Source organism: Microcaecilia unicolor, chromosome 13 (genome assembly GCF_901765095.1).
Source record: "Microcaecilia unicolor chromosome 13, aMicUni1.1, whole genome shotgun sequence".
Classification (NCBI taxonomy): Eukaryota; Metazoa; Chordata; class Amphibia; order Gymnophiona; family Siphonopidae; genus Microcaecilia; species Microcaecilia unicolor.
Window position 1 is genome coordinate 56,746,138 of NC_044043.1, and position 17,325 is coordinate 56,763,462.

At 45.4% G+C, this 17,325-nt stretch overlaps 1 protein-coding gene across 1 annotated transcript in view; it reads left to right on the forward strand.

Annotated features, from left to right (window-relative positions):
• Positions 1-308: 308 nt before the first annotated feature.
• SSH2 (slingshot protein phosphatase 2) overlaps positions 309-17,325 on the forward strand; it is a 282,722-nt gene continuing 265,705 nt past the window's right edge. Inside the window, exon 1 of the mRNA XM_030222192.1 lies at positions 309-557. Within this exon, the coding sequence (XP_030078052.1) occupies positions 495-557 (63 nt within the window). The 5' untranslated portion in view covers positions 309-494. The remainder of the gene's footprint in view (positions 558-17,325) is intronic.

The following is a 17,325-nucleotide window of genomic DNA, read 5'->3' on the forward strand; positions in this document are numbered from 1 at the left end:
CTGCATACACAGGAGACCCAATATATGTAAATTTGATTCATACATATTCATTACTGATATCCTGCAATCTTCCAGGACAGGGATGGGAAGTCAGAAAATGTCTTCTAAGTCTTCAACGATATAAAGCTCTTCGCCCTCTCCTCAGGGAATGTTTACGGATTGACCACATTGGTGGTCAGCTATCAGTAAATAATACTTTACGCCTGCGCAGCAAGCGAGAGGTTAAATGGAAGGGGCGGGGCTGCGGTGACAGGTGGCGCGTGCGCATTGCGCGCGCTCATTGTGCCGCGCGCCTCGGCGGCAGAGGAAGGATTCCTAAAGCAGCAGCGGGAGACGGAGTGTGACGCCCCTCCCCCACGTCATCTCTCGCTAGTGGCGGGATAGGGAGCAAAGAGTCCCCATTGCCACCGGGGCCAACAGAGGAACGCGGAGCTTCCGAGTCGTGACTGGCAGCGGAAATAGAGAATGCGAGTCCCGAGCCGCCGAGCAGCTAGATGGCTCTGGTAACGGTGCAGCGATCTCCAACCCCTAGCACCAGCTCCAGCCCCTGCGTGTCGGTGAGTGAGTGTCCAGTGGCCGGCTTCGGCCTCGCGTCTTCCTGTCAGGACGCTGCGCATGCGCAGTCAGCCCGGTTTGGAAATCGGGATGCGCCTCACCCTGCCGAGCTGCTGGAATAATTCAGTCATACGCTCGGTCACCCATCCATACATTTACAGATTCGCACAATTATTCTCGCTCGGTCATAAAAGAATCCATTTTGCTCACACATGGTCGCACGCGCTTTTCTTACAATTGCTTCCATATTCAGATGAGCTGCTTCCGCCCGCCTGTGTTCTTTAAATACTAAGGGTGTGCACAAAGATATTTAGTTCTATTTTTCGTTTTATTATATGACATTTTCGTTTTCTGTAAAACAAGGAAAAGTGTATATGTTTTTTTTATTCTTAAGAAAAAGAAAGGGGTATGTGTCCCACTGAAAAAAAAAATATTCCCAGGCCCTTTCTTTCAGATCTGCCACTTTGGTGGGACAGGAGAGTTCCTTCAGTGAAGAACTGGACAATAATAATGCTAGCCAACCAGAGAACTGTGCCATTCTGAACAACTGCTGTCCAGCAGAATGACCCCAGTCTCTGTCTAATTTATTTATTTATGATACTTGTACCCCGCATTATCATAAACATGTTTGGGTGCAATGTGGCTTACATCAAACAAATTAAAACAATTACAATAAGTAGTAAAAACATTATTCTCTTGTGTCACTACTGTACTGGTGGGACATGAATGACTTGGGATGACTCCTGCGTCCTGAAGATAAGTCTGTGAGAGATTTGGAGAACTGGAAGATATGCATAAGCACCAACATTTAGAATGATTGGTGGTTCCAAGCACAGTATTGATTACCTCTCCCCATACAGTGAAAGAGTTTGCTCAATATTGGGGGTGCATAGCACCCACTGGGACCCATAGTAGCCAACCATGTGGGTGCTAGCACCCCAAGTACCGAGCAAGCTCCAGACAGTGGTAATTTGTATTGTTTGGCTCTGCTAATCAGTTTGGATTGTTGGCGCTGTATACCTGTAAAAGGAAAAGTGGGATGTTTGGCCACGGTACCCAAAACGACTGGAGAGATGGATTCTTCAAGAAACAAACTTTTATTAGATAAAAAGACTCTTTTTATCTAATAAAAGTTTGTTTCTTGAAGAAGCCATCTCTCCAGTTGTTTTGGGTACCATGGTCAAACATCCCACTTTTCCTTTTACTCTGAGTCTTTCCGTGGGACGTTTGAGTTCTCCACCTCAGGTGGATTATCCTGGCTTTATACCTGTACCCACAAAACCGACTCCTATGAAAGAGCCTGGGAATTTTCTATTTTTGTGACAGGGCAGGATTTGTTTTAAAATGAAACAAAAACAAACACAATTTCATCTTTTAAAAACAAAAGGAAGTGAAATAGGGAATTTATTTTCCAATGTAAATTAATAATTTTGTGCTGTAGCTTCTCCTTCTGTTCTTGCTTGAGTACACATGATCATTATTATTATTATTATTGTGGCTACCCTTCATTTCCTCTTTGTGTAGTCATTGTTGTTAGGCTCTCATTTTTTATGCTGTAGGTCAAACCAAGCAGGGAATCCTCTTTTTCTGATGGGTCACTAGATTTGAATGACTCATTTTATATAGGATTTTCCTGGTGAATTGCATGGTTAAGGTTGCCCCATCTGGTGCTTTTCAGACGGCATATTCCTTGCAGGGAAGAGTTTGATTAGAATTTAGTAAATGCACATCAAACAGAAAGAGAACCAGGTTGTTGATTTGGGCTGGGCCTGTCAAAGACATTTAAACAAAGACATCTTAGATCTTATATGAGAAGTAGAATTCCTTATGATTTTGCTGTAATTTGGGTGTACTGTAGTATACATCTATTTTAAGGAAAGTGGGCATAAGACATCAGTAAAGAGAGACGATAAATCACTTTCTCCAAGGACAAGCAGGCCATAGTATTCTCTCAACCCCAGTGAAGCCCAGTTGCAGATGCTTCTCAGCGTTCTTAGCTTTTAAAGAAGGCTTTGGTAGGCCCACACTGTGCATGTGTGGGTGCTTGCTTTCCTGCCTTCCTGAGTGTTGCGGGACCTGTAGTTTTACTTTCTCAGTAGACTGAGATGTCTTCCATTGTGGCAGCAAGTAAAACTTTTTATTCAAAGCTATTGTTGGCCTTCCTACACTTAATTTATGTGAGGAGCGTGGGATTTATTTTTCTTTTTTGATTTATCCTTTTTCCATTTCCTCTTTTTTTTTCTTAGTTTTCAGCCCTTTTATTTATTTTTTATTTGTTTGCAATTCACGGCCATTTTTAGGCCTGAGTTCCGACCAGGTTTTGCATTGCTTGAGAGTTTCTGGGCCTTGAGCATTAAGACCGATGCATCAAAATTGACATAGAGAGCTTTAGTTCTCATGGATTCTGGAGCTGCACTGGATGCTAGTGATGCTTTGACATTGAGGAGGTCTCCCCTTGTCAAGTGCTAGTAGCTCCCATCTTGGTCAAGAATCCTTAGACCCAACACCGAGGGCATGCATGAATTTTGCATTGTCCTTGTCTGCACTGAAGGACTCCAATGCTGGGTACTGTAAGAAGACAAAGAAGCATCAGCATGGATCCTTCTTGAAGCATGATGCTTGGAGCTCCAGGACACCAGTATTGCTGGTACCTGAGAAGGATTGGTACCGAGAGGACCACTCCCCCTCTGTTGAAGCAGTGCTGATGCGCCAGTCTCCCCAAAGCTGAGACCCTGCCCCTGATTCAGCACCATCTTTGCAGGCTGTCTCCACACCTGTACCAGCCCTACCTTTCCAAATGCCTGTCCTCAAGAAGTGGTTCTGGGCCATGCTGCAAGAGGAGCTGGGGTGCATCCTGCAGGAGTGCACCACTGAGGGCACTTGCACTGCCTAGGGTAGCACTCCAACCCGTCTTGGAGGCCCACACCTTGCCTTTTGGATGGCTGTTGACCCCAGTGCCTCGTCAGGCATTGAGGCTGGCACTTACCAATGTGGTGGTTCTTTCCAGTACATCAGGAGAGGAAGCTACCCTTGACACCTGGCGAGAACCCGTACCTTGGCGCTCCCACCCTGAGCTTGGATGTCCATCCAGTTGGCTTAGGGAGGTGCAGACTTTTATCTCCCATGAGGAATATTTTGCTTAGTTTGAGACGGACTGACCCTTTGTATTGGAGGATGAGCCAGAGAACTCCTTGGAGGAGAGGTCTCTTGGCCTACCCTCTGATTCCTTCCCACTGCAGGAGAGAAGAAAATCTCCCCCCAATAAACTCTCATTTGTTGTTTTTTTGAGGAAAATGGCGGAGGCCATTCCTTGAGAGCCCAGGGCTGAGATGTTGGCTGTCGTTGACTATGATTGTCTGACTAGGGAAGCTGTGACTGTGCCTGTTCACAGCATCCTGAAGGATGTACAGAGAGGGGTTTCCTAAGCTTTCAAGTAGTACCTAAGAAGGTGGATTCCATATATAGAGTTCAGAAGGCTCCCAGATTTGAGAAGCAGCAGTTGTCACACCACTCCATGGTGGTCATATCTGCTCTCAAGAGAGCCAGAAGTGCGAGGACCCATACCTCTGTTCCCCCAGGCAGGGATGTTCATACTGTGGAGTGGAAGGAAGAATTTTCAGGGTTCAATGCTCTATTTCCTGCATGCAGTCCCTCTGACAGTGCGTGAACATTTACCTGAAGTCCCTCGTGGGCACTGTGCTACAGATTACAGATACACTTCCACTGGAGCAGGCCACACGCCTTCACCAGGTAGCCAATAAGCAAGAGTGCAGAAAACACATAGTTCAAGCTACTGTTGATACTTCTGATGTGGCTCCCAGACTCTCTGCTGTGGATATTGGCATGCGCAACTCTCATGGCTGCATGTTTTCAGACCTTGAGCCAGCAGATTAGAAGAAGCTGGCAGACTTTCCCTACTGAGGTGATAACCTTTTTGGGGACAAGGTTGAGGAGTTAGCAGACCTCATTAAAAAGACGGCTGATACCATCAATCCCTGTTTCGGCCTGGTCCTTCTGCAGCCTCCACCTCTCGGAGATTGGGGGGGGGGGGGGAACTGGAAAGAGTGCCAACTATTTTTAGAGGTGTAGGTACACTCCTTCCTCCTGTTCTCAGCAACAGGCCCAACCTCCATTTTCCTGTTCTCGGCAGCTTTTTGGAGCACGACACACTCTCCACAATGCATGCGAGGGCACAATTCCCACCTTTTGTAGTTCTTTTTTTTTTTTTTTTTTTGTGAAGAGAGGCTGTGTTTTTTTTTTTGTTTTTTTGGTGTCGCTTCACACACACCGGTGAAAGAGGTTTTTTGGTGCCTTTTGGCTATTTTTGGGAAGATTTTTTCTTCTGCCCATATTCATGTCCCCTTTTCCTCTCTTCCCTTAGTATTTTGTAGTTATTTTGCCTTTTTAAAAGTTTCATTTATTTTCTGATCAGTAGACCATGTATAGGCCTTGACTCTGTTCGTTTTTTTTCCATTTCTTTTTCTTGGTGTCTTGCCCCTTTTTTCCGGCACCGTCAAGCCATTTGATTTTGCTGCGGAAGTTTTTCCGTCCATGTCATCTAAAGTTCCCAGTGGCTTTAAGCGCTGTACCCAATGCAATTGGACCATCTCTGGTGCAAGCACCCATTCTTGGTGTCTTCAGTGCTTATGTCCCAACCATAGCCCTGCTAACTGTGTCCTCTCTCTGTGTATGCAAAAGAGAATTCAGTTGTCCAGAGAGGCTCAACGGGAAAAGATTTTTGGAGCGAGGTCCAAGTCCTTGACATTTGCATCAACATTGGGGGTCAGTGGCGTCAGCATTGATACCAAAGACTGCATTCTCATCAGGAGCATCAGTCCCAGGTATGGCTATTATGATACATGGATGCTGGGAGCAGTAGGCTGTCTCAACTCTGGCTGCTGGACAGGGCTCCTGGGACCGGCTAGTGTTTCGATGTCATCCTCGTCTGTACCAAGGAGTCTCTGTGCAGAGCTTCAGGTGAAGGCTAAGAAGCATTGTCACCAGTTGTCCTCAGCATATGGTGCTGGGAGCTCTGGGGCGTCGAGAGAATTGGCACCCGAGAAGTGTTGGCGCCGGGAGGATCACTCCCTCTCCGTTCAAGAAGTACTGATGCATCGGTTTCTGAGCAGCCAAGACCTGTCTCGATAACAGCAGTTCTGCAACCTGTCTCTGAGCCAGCACCCCAGTTTTTCCCGATGTTCGCCCTCGATGAGCGAATCCGGGTCTTTGTTACCTGAATTGCTGGATGGCTTCATGCAACGATGTGCATCAGTACTGGAGGTGCTTGCGCCTGCCATACCTCCCGTTGCAGCCCCGCTTGGCCCTCAGCCTGCGGTACCTGCCACCCAGACCGGTACTCCCTTGACATCGGTGGAAGGGAGCTTTGCCGGAATCGAAGCAGGAGCTGACTCCTTGACGCCCCTCTCAGGGTCATGGTTCCTCCTACATTGAGGCAGGCTCCTTCTCAACACACATGCAGAGGTTTTGTCTGACATCGATGAGGAATGCTCATGGGAGTCGGAGGCGGATCCAAGGTAATTCTTCTCTGATGAATCCTATGGCATCCCCTCTGAACCCTCCCCTCCACTTGAAAGGAGAAAGTCTCCTCCAGAGAGCCTTTCTTTTCCATCTTTTGTAAAGGAAATGGCTGCGGCCATTCCATTTCCTTTAGAAGTGGAGAACAAGCCCAGGGCTAAGATGCTCGAGGTGCTGGACTAATACAGTGACTCCTAGGGAAGCTGTGACTGTCCCTCTCCATGAGGTACTCGGGGAAGTCCTTGATCGTCCCTCTGTTGGTCCCTGTTGTGCCCAAGAAGATCTACACCTAGTACTGGATCCACGATACACCTGGTTTTAGTAGGTCGCGGTTGCCTCACAATTCCATGGTGGTGGAATCTGCTCTCAAAAGGGCCAAGGGTACTAGAGACTATGCCTTGGCATCCCCAAGCAGAGAAGCTAGAACCTTGGACTGTTTTGGGACGAAGATGCTCCAGGCTTCAATGCTCGTGTCCTGCATTCAGTCTTACTAGCTCTTTGAGTGTCTACTTGTGGGACTTGGTGCATAAGTTGCTGGCGGAATCTCTCCCTCCAGCGCAGGCCGAGTCTGTACGCCAGTTGGCCAAGCAGCAGAAGGTGGGTCGGAAGTTCTTGGCTAGGGGCCCCTACCACACTTTTGACGTGGCTTCCAGGATTTCTGCTCAGAATATAGCAATGCGCAGACTCTCATGACTGTGGGTTTCTGACTTACAACATTCTGTTCAGCAGAGGTTACTGGATGCCCCATGCCGAGGGGATAGCATTTTTGGAGAGAAGGTTAAGGAGGTCGCTGACCAAATCAAGAAACATACTGATACCATCTCTTCTCTCTCCTGCTGGATGCTTTATGCACCTGCCTTCTCATCCAGGAGGTATTTTAGTAAGTGGGGGAAGGGTGCCTACTACCTACAGAGGTGTAGGTATGCTGCCCCCTCTCGCCAGCCTGCTCAGGCTCAACCCCAACCCCAGCGTATTCATTCTCATCAACAATGTGTGCCTAAGTACATCTGATACTTCCAATCCACCGGAAGTATCTTTGATTTCGGCTGGGAACACACCACTTCCAGTACTGTGTATTGCCTTTTGGCCTCGCATCAGCACCCAGGGTCTTTACCAAATACCTAGCAGTCGCAGCATTTCTACACAGGCTGGGGGTGCATGTATTCCCTTATCTTGACTATTGGCTGGTGAAGGGCATGTTTGAAGGTGGTGCTGTGGATTATTCGGGTGTTAGAGCTACTAGGGCTCATTATAAACTAACCCAAGTCCCAGCTTCACTCTGTCCAGCGACTGTAGTTCATTGGAGCACTGCTTGATACGCAGACGGTTCAAGTCTTCCTCCCAGAACCAAGAATGGACACTCTAGACACCCTGGCTTCTCAGGTTTGAGCCTCTCAGCAAGTCACAGCTTGGCAGATGTTGAGGATGCTGGGCCACATGGCTTCCACAGTTTGTGACACCCATGACACATCTTCACATGAGATCAGTCCAATGGACTGTAGCCTCCCAGTGGTGCCAAGCCACGGGAAGTCTAGAAGATGTCATCCAAGTGTTCCCAGACCTTGCAGCTCTCTGTTCTGGAGGCCCATTCGATCCAATTTGACTCTGGGACTTCCATTCCAAGTTCCTCAGCCTCAAAAGGTGCTGACAACGGATGCATCTCTACATAAGTACATAAGTAATGCCACACTGGGGAAAGACCCAGCATCCTATCCACGACAGTGGCCAATCCAGGCTAAGGGCACCTGGCAAGCTTCCCAAACGTACAAACATTCTATACATGTTATTCCTGGAATTGTGGATTTTTCCCAAGTCCATTTAGTAGCGGTTTATGAACTTGTCCTTTAGGAAACCGTCTAACTCCTTTTTAAACTCTGCCAAGCTAACCGCCTTCACCACGTTCTCTGGCAACGAATTCCAGAGTTTAATTACGTGTTGGGTGAAGAAAAAGTTTCTCCGATTTATTTTAAATTTACTACACTGTAGTTTCATCGCATGCCCCCCCTAGTCCTAGTATTTTTGGAAAGCGTGAACAGACGCTTCACATCCACCTGTTCCACTCCACTCGTTATTTTATATACCTCTATCATGTCTCCCCTCAGCCGTCTCTTCTCCAAGCTGAAAAGCCCTAGCCTCCTTAGTCTTTCTACTAGGTTGGGGAGCTCATATGGATGGGCTTCACAGTCAAGGAGCCTGCTCAGTCCAGGAAAAGGTCTTCAGATCAATCTTCTGGAACTCCGGGCGATCTGGAACGCTCTAAAGGCTTTCAGAGATAGTTTGTCTGACCAAATTGTACTCATTCAAACAGACAACCAGGTTGCAATGTATTATACGAACAAGCATGAGGACACCGGATCACGCCCTCTGTGTCAAGAGGCTGTCCGGATGTGGTGCTGTGCTTGCCAGCACTGCATGTTCCTTCGAGCTACTTATCTGGTGGGAAAAAAACAACAGTCTAGCTGACAGACTGTGCAGGGTTATGCAACCGTACAAGTGGTGTCTCAGCATGGGCATTGCCCACGAGATCTTTTCCGAGTGTGGGGCACTGCCTCAGTGGATCTCTTTGCCACTCACCTGAATCACAAAGTCCCTCAGTTCTGTTCCAGACTTCAGGCTCACGACAGACTAGCGTTTGATGTCTTCCTCCTCTGTTGGGGGACGGGTCTTCTGTATGCATATCCTCCCATCCTTCTTGTGAGGAAGACTTTGCTGAAACTCAAACAGAACCATGGGACAGCATCTAGTTTGCTTCCTGAGGGGTTTGCTTTTGTCATAGCCCCCTGGCAAATCTCTGTCTTTGTCAAGGGACCTCAGCATCATTCTCGCCCAACTGATGAAAGCTCCTTTTGATCCTCTGATTTCCTGCCATCTGAAGTACTTCACCTGGAAGGTCATTTTCTTGGTGTCTGTTACTTCAGCTCGTAGAGTCAGTGAACTTCAAGGCTTAGTAATGTATGCACCTTATACTAATTTTCATCACAACAGAGTAGTCCTCCACACACACCCTAAGTTCTTACCAAAGGTTGTGTTGGAGTTCCATTTGAACCAGTTGATTGTCTTGCCAGCATTTTTTCCCTGACCTCGTGCCCATCCTGGTGAGAGCACTTTGCACACCTTGGACTGCAAGTGAATATTGTACTAATATATGGAACGGACAAGGCCCCACAGACAGTCCGCCCAACTTTTTTTTTTTTTTTTTATCCCATCAGGATGGGGATCGCCATCGGGAAACACATAATTTCTAATTTGGCAGATTGCATTTCCTTCACTTATGCCCAGGTGGGCTGACCCTAGAGAGTCATGTCACAGCCATGGCTATGTCGGTAGCCCACTTGCGGTCAGCCTCCATTGAAGAAATTTGCAAAGCTGTGACATGGTCTTCAGTCCACACATTCATATCTCATTACTGCCTTGAGCAAGCTACCCAACGCGATAGTCAGTTCGGACAGACTGTGTTGCAGAATCTGTTTGAGATCTAGAATCCAACTCCACCCTCCTAGACCTGTTTTATTCTGTTCCAGGCTGTACTTTCATTCAGATTGTATATAGTTTCAGGTTAATCTGCGTTATGTCCTCACCATTGCAAGGCCCAATTGACCAATGTTTGTTGTTTTTGGTGAACTTGGATGCTAGGGATTCCCCACTTGTGAGAATTAATGGCCTGCTTGTCCTTAGAGAACACCTGCTACAGGTAAGTACCTTCACTTTAGTGTTTGTTGGGCCACATGAGAACTCTGACATGGATGTCTTTAAAAAATTTTTTTTTTACATTTCTCCAATTTCACATGATGTCAAGTAAACATATAAAACATGAATACAGATTGAAACAAACAAAAAGAATCAAATTTAATAAGCAATAAATCGGCTATTTAGTCCAAAAAAATTAAAGTTAGCGACCCAAACAGAACTGAAAAATAAAAGGAACCTTAGTAGCAGCAAAGACATCCAATACCTACTGCCAGAATGTGCTAACTTGTAGCAGGTTCTTGAAGTAGCATAATAACTCTAGCATCAGACTCTTTAGCTACAATGAAATCAATGAGTAGTTTAGGCTAAAAAAATCATAAAACCTTTACCATGTAAAGAAATAAAAACATTTTGCATGGAACTTCAAAACAAATAGAGCACCCAGAGCCAGGACTTTAGGCTTAAGAGCCAAAAAGACCTTTCTACGTCTCTGAGAAGCTTGAGAAATATCAGGAAAAATGCGTATTACTGAGCCTAAAAATTGCTCATTTAACTGCCTAAAGTAAGAGCACAAAATGAAATCCCTATCATATTCTAGTGTGACGGTAACAAGGAGAGTAGTCTTAATTGTAATCACTTCAGAGAACTTTCCAAAAAAGCTGACAAAAATTCATGTCCCCTGTATCACAGGCCCCTCTCACATTTGGGGTAGAACTACCCTGATTCTCTTTCATACTGAGGTATTGAACCCTCACAATAGGTGGCAAACTCTGATAGAATTAACAGATTCTCAGGGAAATACTTCTGGACCATCTCAGTAGCTGACACAATAGGGGACCTAGGAAAGTTAAAAAATCTCAGGTTGTTTTTCTTCTGTTGATTTCCCTTATACTCCAATTTCCTTGATATCCTAGACCTTTCTTTAATGATATCTACCTCCTAGATGTTTCAACTCAGTCAGTTGTTCCACATGTTTTCCCAACTTCTGTCCATGAGCCTGTAAAGTCTGTTCATGTTCCTCCACCTTAGCTCCACAATCACTTCTTAAAAAAGAAGCCTTCTTAATGTTGAGCACCAAAATCCCCTGACACAGGGCATCTAAATTGACTACTGCTGTCTTAGGAATATTCCTGAACTTTTAAGATGTTGCTTTCAGAAGCCTCTCCACTCCCAGCTTCAGCTTGGGGCACAGATGAAATCTCTGCTGCAGAACTCTCCCCTAAGGGCACCAAGCCTGCGGCCATCCTTGGCCAAACACTGCCAAATCCACATGGGATAGCTGCGCTTCAACACTGCCCCCCTCTGAACTGCTTCTGGATTATAGGGCTGCCAGCCTCTGTTCCGGGTTCAACGAAGCCTGGTCTGCACTGAGATCAACTGACTCAGCTTCTCCCCCGGAAGAAGGTACTGCTGTTTTAGCAAGAGCAGAGATTGTCCCTGAATTAGTAGCCTGAATCAAGTGCCATGGGGCCCCCTGGAGCAGGAGGGTAAGTCAGAGAGGCTCCTTTTCGTTTCCTCATGATATAAGCTCAGGGGAGACTAACAGCTAGTTTCAACACCTCACTCAGGAGCTCTCAGCACTTGCATCTGCTCTCGACATCATGGCTCCCCCTGTCATGGATGGGTTTTTAGGATCCTTGTATATGTGCAGGCTGTAGATATATGTATGTCTTGTAGTGGAGGCTCCATTAGTTCTGGGTGAATCCAGTAAACATATTTCACAATGTTTTGGAGAGTTCACAATACAATATAAAGAAGCAATGGTGAGTTCCTTAGCGTCCCTCCAGACCGGCCCAGAATGTGACTGATGGGTTGTGCACGCCTTCCAGCAGGTGGAGACTGAAAAAAAACCTGTGACTCTAGAGAGAGCCAATAAGAGCCCTTGGCAACAAGAGAAACCTGCAGGATTTTTGAGGCCTGGTGTGAGGATCTCGGGATAGCTCCCTTTTGTGCGTCCGTCTTGCAAATTTTGGATTTTCTGCAGCGTGGTTTCGACAAAGGCCTTGTTTTGGCTTCTCTTAAGGTGCAGATTGCAGCTCTGTCGTGTTTTCGAGGTTGTGTTCAAGGACGATCACTAGTAGCCACATGGATGTGTTCCATTTTTTAAGAGAGGTCAACCTCCTGCGTCCTCCATCTTGCTGTTCTTTTCCCCGCTGGGATCATGATTTGGTATTCTCGGTTCTTACCAAGCCTCCCTTTGAGCCTTTATGTTCTTGTATTTTGAAGGACTGAACCCTGAAGGCATTGTTTGTAGTAGCTATTGCCTCAGCTAGGAGAGTTTCGGAGTTGCAGTCTCTTTCGTGTAGGTCTCCGTTTTTGGAATTCAGCTCGGATCGAGTGGTGTTAAGACCAGTTCCTTCTTTTCTGCCCAAGGTATTAACTCACTTTCATTCATCTCAACCGGTGGTGTTGCCTGTTCTAGGTTCTTTCTCCAGGTCGGAGGAGCAGTGTCTTTTGAAGCATTTGGATGTCAAAAGAGTTCTGAAGCATTATGTCAAGTCTACGGAGGAGATTTGTCGGTCTGATCGTTTGTTTATTCTCATCGGAGGTTCACGCAAAGGACTTACCTGCTTGCGAACCTCAACAGAGTCTGCCACCACAAGCTGTTCCACTGACCCAGCAGCCTTCTCCAATTGTGGCTCTCGACGAGCGCATCCGGGCCCTGCTTCTAGAGCTTCTGGAAGGACTGCTGTGTTGGTCTGCTTCGGTGTCAGAGATGCTTGCGCCTTCCGTACCGTTTGCTGCAGCGGTGTCTGGCCCTTCGCCTGTGGTGAGGTCCCCGTCCTTGGTGCCGTTTGCCACCCGGGTCGACTCCTCTTTGATGTCTGTGGAGGAAGCTTCACTGCAGTCCAGGTGGGCGTCAGCCTCTCGGCATCTCCATCGAGGACGTTGATCCTCGGCGTCGAGGCAGGCTCAGTCTCTGAGTTCCCTGAGAGAGGTATTATCCGATACTGAAGAGGAGCATTCGTGGGAGTCAGAGGGAGATCCCAGATACTTTTCTTCTAATGAGTCGTATGGGATTCCCTCTGAGCCTTCGCCTCCACCTGAAAGGAGACCATCTCCTCCGCAGAGTCTGTCCTTTACCTCTTTTGTGCAGGAAATGGCTAGGGCCATTCCATTATTATTATTAGCATTTGTATAGCGCTACCAGACGCATGCAGCGCTGAACATCTGATACGAAGAGACAGTCCCTGCTCAAAAGAGCTTACAATCTAAATACCCTATGGAGGTTGAGGATGAGCCCAGGGCTGAGATGCTCAAGGTCCTGGACTACCCTTCACCATCTAAAGAGGCTATGACTGCTCCTCTACATAAGGTACTGTAGGAAGTCCTTGTGCGGAACTGGTTGTTCCCTCTGTCTGGCCCCGTGATCCCGAAGAAAGCTGATTCCCAATATTGGATCCACGGTGAACCTGGATTGATGAGGTCTCAATTACCCCACAATTCCTGGTTGTCTGGTCTATTTTTCATTCAGTTGTGGCATTGTCAACCTTCAGCTCCCGACTGCATTTATGGACTTCGACTTCAGCATACAGTGGCTTTTCCACTTTGCAGCATGCTGAGTCTTTAGCCACCTTGGGGCTGTTCCAGCATGGGCAACTGCCCTTTAGATTATTTAGCACTTGCACTATAGGCCTTTCGGACCACTATAGCCTTGCAGCTTAGAGTAAGTAGGTGCTGGGTGGGATTCCCCCTGGGTGTCTGGCAGGTTGCAACCTTCTGGTTTTTGTTGCTGATTGTTGGAAGATAGTTTGTAGAGCCTTCACCAGCTTCTTCAGGCCCGCTATTCTGGGACCCTCCTGTTTGGGCTATGCAGGCTGCATGGCCTTGCTGCCCACTTCATACTCTCAGGTTCTTGCTGTCTTGATTGTCCTTTCTCCACTGGGCCTTCAGGCACATGCATTCAGATCTCTCTCTTGCTCATTCAGTGTCCCTCAAATCTTTATTTTCCTCAACTTGCAGGAGCCCCTTCACACTTTTTCTCCATTCCTACCCCTTTACAGCAATCTCCACTCTCCTACCACCAGCACCTATTAGTTAGATTGACTCCCCAGGATCAGCCCACTGCATTGTGCAGAATGTTTTCTCCCCACCTCACTTGCACAACAGAAGAACTTCCCCAACTCCACACATTAATGTAAAAATCTGTACAGTCCTGAAAATAATCAGACAGTTGGCAACCTTAGAGTCCTGCATTCTAAGCACAACTAACAAGTCCCCCACTTTAAACTTTTGGGTCCTAAGTATGTGCCTAGCTTGTCTGTGCCTTAATCTGACCTGAGCACAAACCTGTTTCACTTGTAGATTTGCCAGCCTTATGCGAAGGTATGACATGATGCCTAATGGGGGGATGAGCATACACCTTACAAAGTCAAGGTAGAAATTTGTGTGTAAGGCCCCAACTTGTTCCTGGAAATGCTACCAAACTCAACAGTTAATTTCTTTGCAAAAAGAAATATATGGTATTTAAACAGGACTGCCTGCAATCAATTGTTTAAAAAAAAAAGGGTGCCAAATGGTAGCAGTGTGTCTTAAAAAAAACCCAAAACAAAACAACCCAGCACCATTCTTTACAAAAGTAGAGAACAAGGCTACGTGCAAAGTTGGAACCACCATTAAAATACATTCTCAAAGAATAAATCTGCAGAAAAAATATTGTATTCCAAAAAGCAGATATTGAGACAAGAAAACTTTTAGTGCCTTTGTCTAGATTCAACAAATACTTGCATTAAAAAGCACTACAGTGTAGATGGAGTCAGGGCTGTAAAGAACCGTAAGTAACAAAACAAAATGCTTCAAAGGGAAAGACGCTTATGTACTTTCAACTTTTAACAGCACAGCTACCTGTAGCCTTGTTTTGGCTTTGTGCAGGGAGTCTTGTTTTGAAACTGCTATAGTGCTACTATGTATCAAACAGTGATATTAAACACAAATCAGTGCCTCAGTTGTATGTAAAAAGGTTTCTCCTGATGCACCTGATTATATAAAAAATAAGAGCAAGGAAGTGTTGCAGTCTGTAGGCTTATACAATTACAAAAATATAGCACCCAGAATATGCTACAAGTAGAAATAATTGCATCCAGAATGTGCATGTATAATGCAAATAAAATCAAAAATGCGCTGCAAATAGGATTGCATCCAAAATGTATACCATATGCTATGAATGGAAGGAGCCCAAAAATCACTTTTTAAATAAAGCAACATCTAAAGTATCATATTAAAGAATGATGGCAAAGGAATGAAAGGAGGGGGGAAAAACAAGTGGTACTGTTAAAAACCAAACCAAACCTATAGAAAAGATCTGTAATCAATCTCAAGGTTGAGACCAAAAGAGATACTGTGTTAAGTAGAAAAATTCATCACTGCTCCTCATGAAGAAGTGTATCGATGTTGCCTCCTCTCCAACACTGATTGCACACTTTCAAAACAAATAAATGTAAATCACTAATGGAATGATTCACGATATTCCAGTGTTCTGCTAGAGGGGCTGATAGAACATTTCCATTGAGGCAGCTGCAGTGTTTTATAATTTGGCTTTAATCATACATGGTTTTACCCACATATACTAATGAACAAGGACATTGTATGACACAGATTACATAAGATATATTTACAATCAGAATTCTGTTTAGTTTGCGGATGTACAAACTCTGAAATGGTCATAGCATGAATACATATGCTACACGAGCCACATATGACCCAGTGGTCTAACAGTATGGGATGTTGAAAGAACAGCTGGTAGTTCAGATGGTACCAATTGTTTTTTTAGGTTGCGTTCTCTAGAGTATGTGACTACAAATATTTTCCTTTAAAACACACATAGTCTTCCAAAATACTCCACTGTTTTCTGAATAACTCTCTGTATGCTACTAGCTAGATATGAAAATCTTAGGTCTGTGAATATGCTCTGAAGACCTTTTTGTAAAGGTTTCCGAGATGTATTCAGTGTCTTTCACCAGAAAGTTAACTTTTCATTGAGCATTTTACAATTCTAGGAGTGAAACTGTTGCATATGACCAAGTAGATAAATAATGTGTGTGTGTCCCTCTCTTTGATCAAATAATAATAAAGAAATAGGAATCTGCTTTCAGATGTTTGTACAGGGCACCTCTTACAAATTGTCATAAGAAACGTACTTCGTGCTACACATATTTCAAAAGTTGCAAACAAGTGAAGCCTAAAACATTTTAGAAGTTCTCTTAGGCTTCCGTGGCTGGCATCATGATTGCTGCAGTTACCCGGTTCTTGTCGCAGCTGGCTGAAACATTGGTTCCACTTACTCAGCCCTAGCAAGATCCAGACAACTGCAACAATCATTTTAGAAGTGGCTTTATAGAAAGCCTTCCAATTTTGTGTTTGTGTGATGTCTGGAAGGAGATAATGCTAGCTGATGTCCTTGTATGCATGAGCCATAGTGCTGTGGTGAAAAACGCTGATTGAAAAATATTGGAACCAAAAGTATTTACTGCTTCAAATACAATGATCCTCATTTCCTGCAGGTTGGGTGAAGGGGAGAACTTATTCTAACTCTGTATGTTCAGTGTTCTTGGACTCAAAATTTGGCAACAGAAAGCATTTTTTGGCTACCGTGCTTTTTCTTTGCCTCTTCACATGTAGGATAGGGCTATAGGTTTTCAGCAGCAAGAACCACATCCTCTTACATGACTGACTAGGATGGAGGCATAAACAGCATCCGTGCACGTGCCTGGTGGCATCAGTTGTTCATAAGCATCATGAGTTCACTAGCAGTTTGCTGCCATTGCTGACGTGAAAGGTGGTTTTTCTGTGGTTTGGGAGGGGGTGTTTGATCAGGCGCAATGTGTTTTGTTTTCTCTCTCATTTTATGGTGAATCTTTTCTAGACAAGTTGTGCTTTTGCCTAGAAACCTGTTTTCTTTGAGATATTTTGGTATTTATTTTATTTAGATTTGCTTACACCTTTTTTTAATAGTAACTCAAGATGAGTTACATTCAGGTACACTGGGTATTTCTCTGTCCCTGAAGGGCCCACAATCTAATTTATCAAGTAAATATTCACACATTCTACTAGTATCTCCTTTTCTTTTACATACTTATTATAATAAGTTACTAGTTAAATAGTTTTGCCATGAGACCTCTTTTTGATAGCACATGCTTGAGATTTCTGCCTTATTTTTCCAATGGCTGCCACTGCCTTTAATCTTATCAGTTGATGGCAGCTAAAAGCCAAATTGACCCATCCAGTCTGTTCAGTGTACTTTAGCGTACCTAGGGTGGGGCTGTAGGGTTGGTCCTCCCCAGGTGCCAGCAGTGAGGGGATGCATGGAGCAGACGCACACTGTTGGCTCTGCCAGTCCCCTGCCTCGGAACAGGAAGTTGATGTCTGAGGGGGGCACCAGCTCCACGCACTCCCTTACTTGGAGAGGGGGGTGTTCTCCGCCCTGGGTGCCGTATAAGGTAGGTATGCCGCTGGCAGTGTGATAACTCCACTTTGAGTAAATGTGCTATAATTTCTATACTCAATCCAGCACCAGCTTTCTTCCCTCTCCCATCTTCTTTTTCATGACAT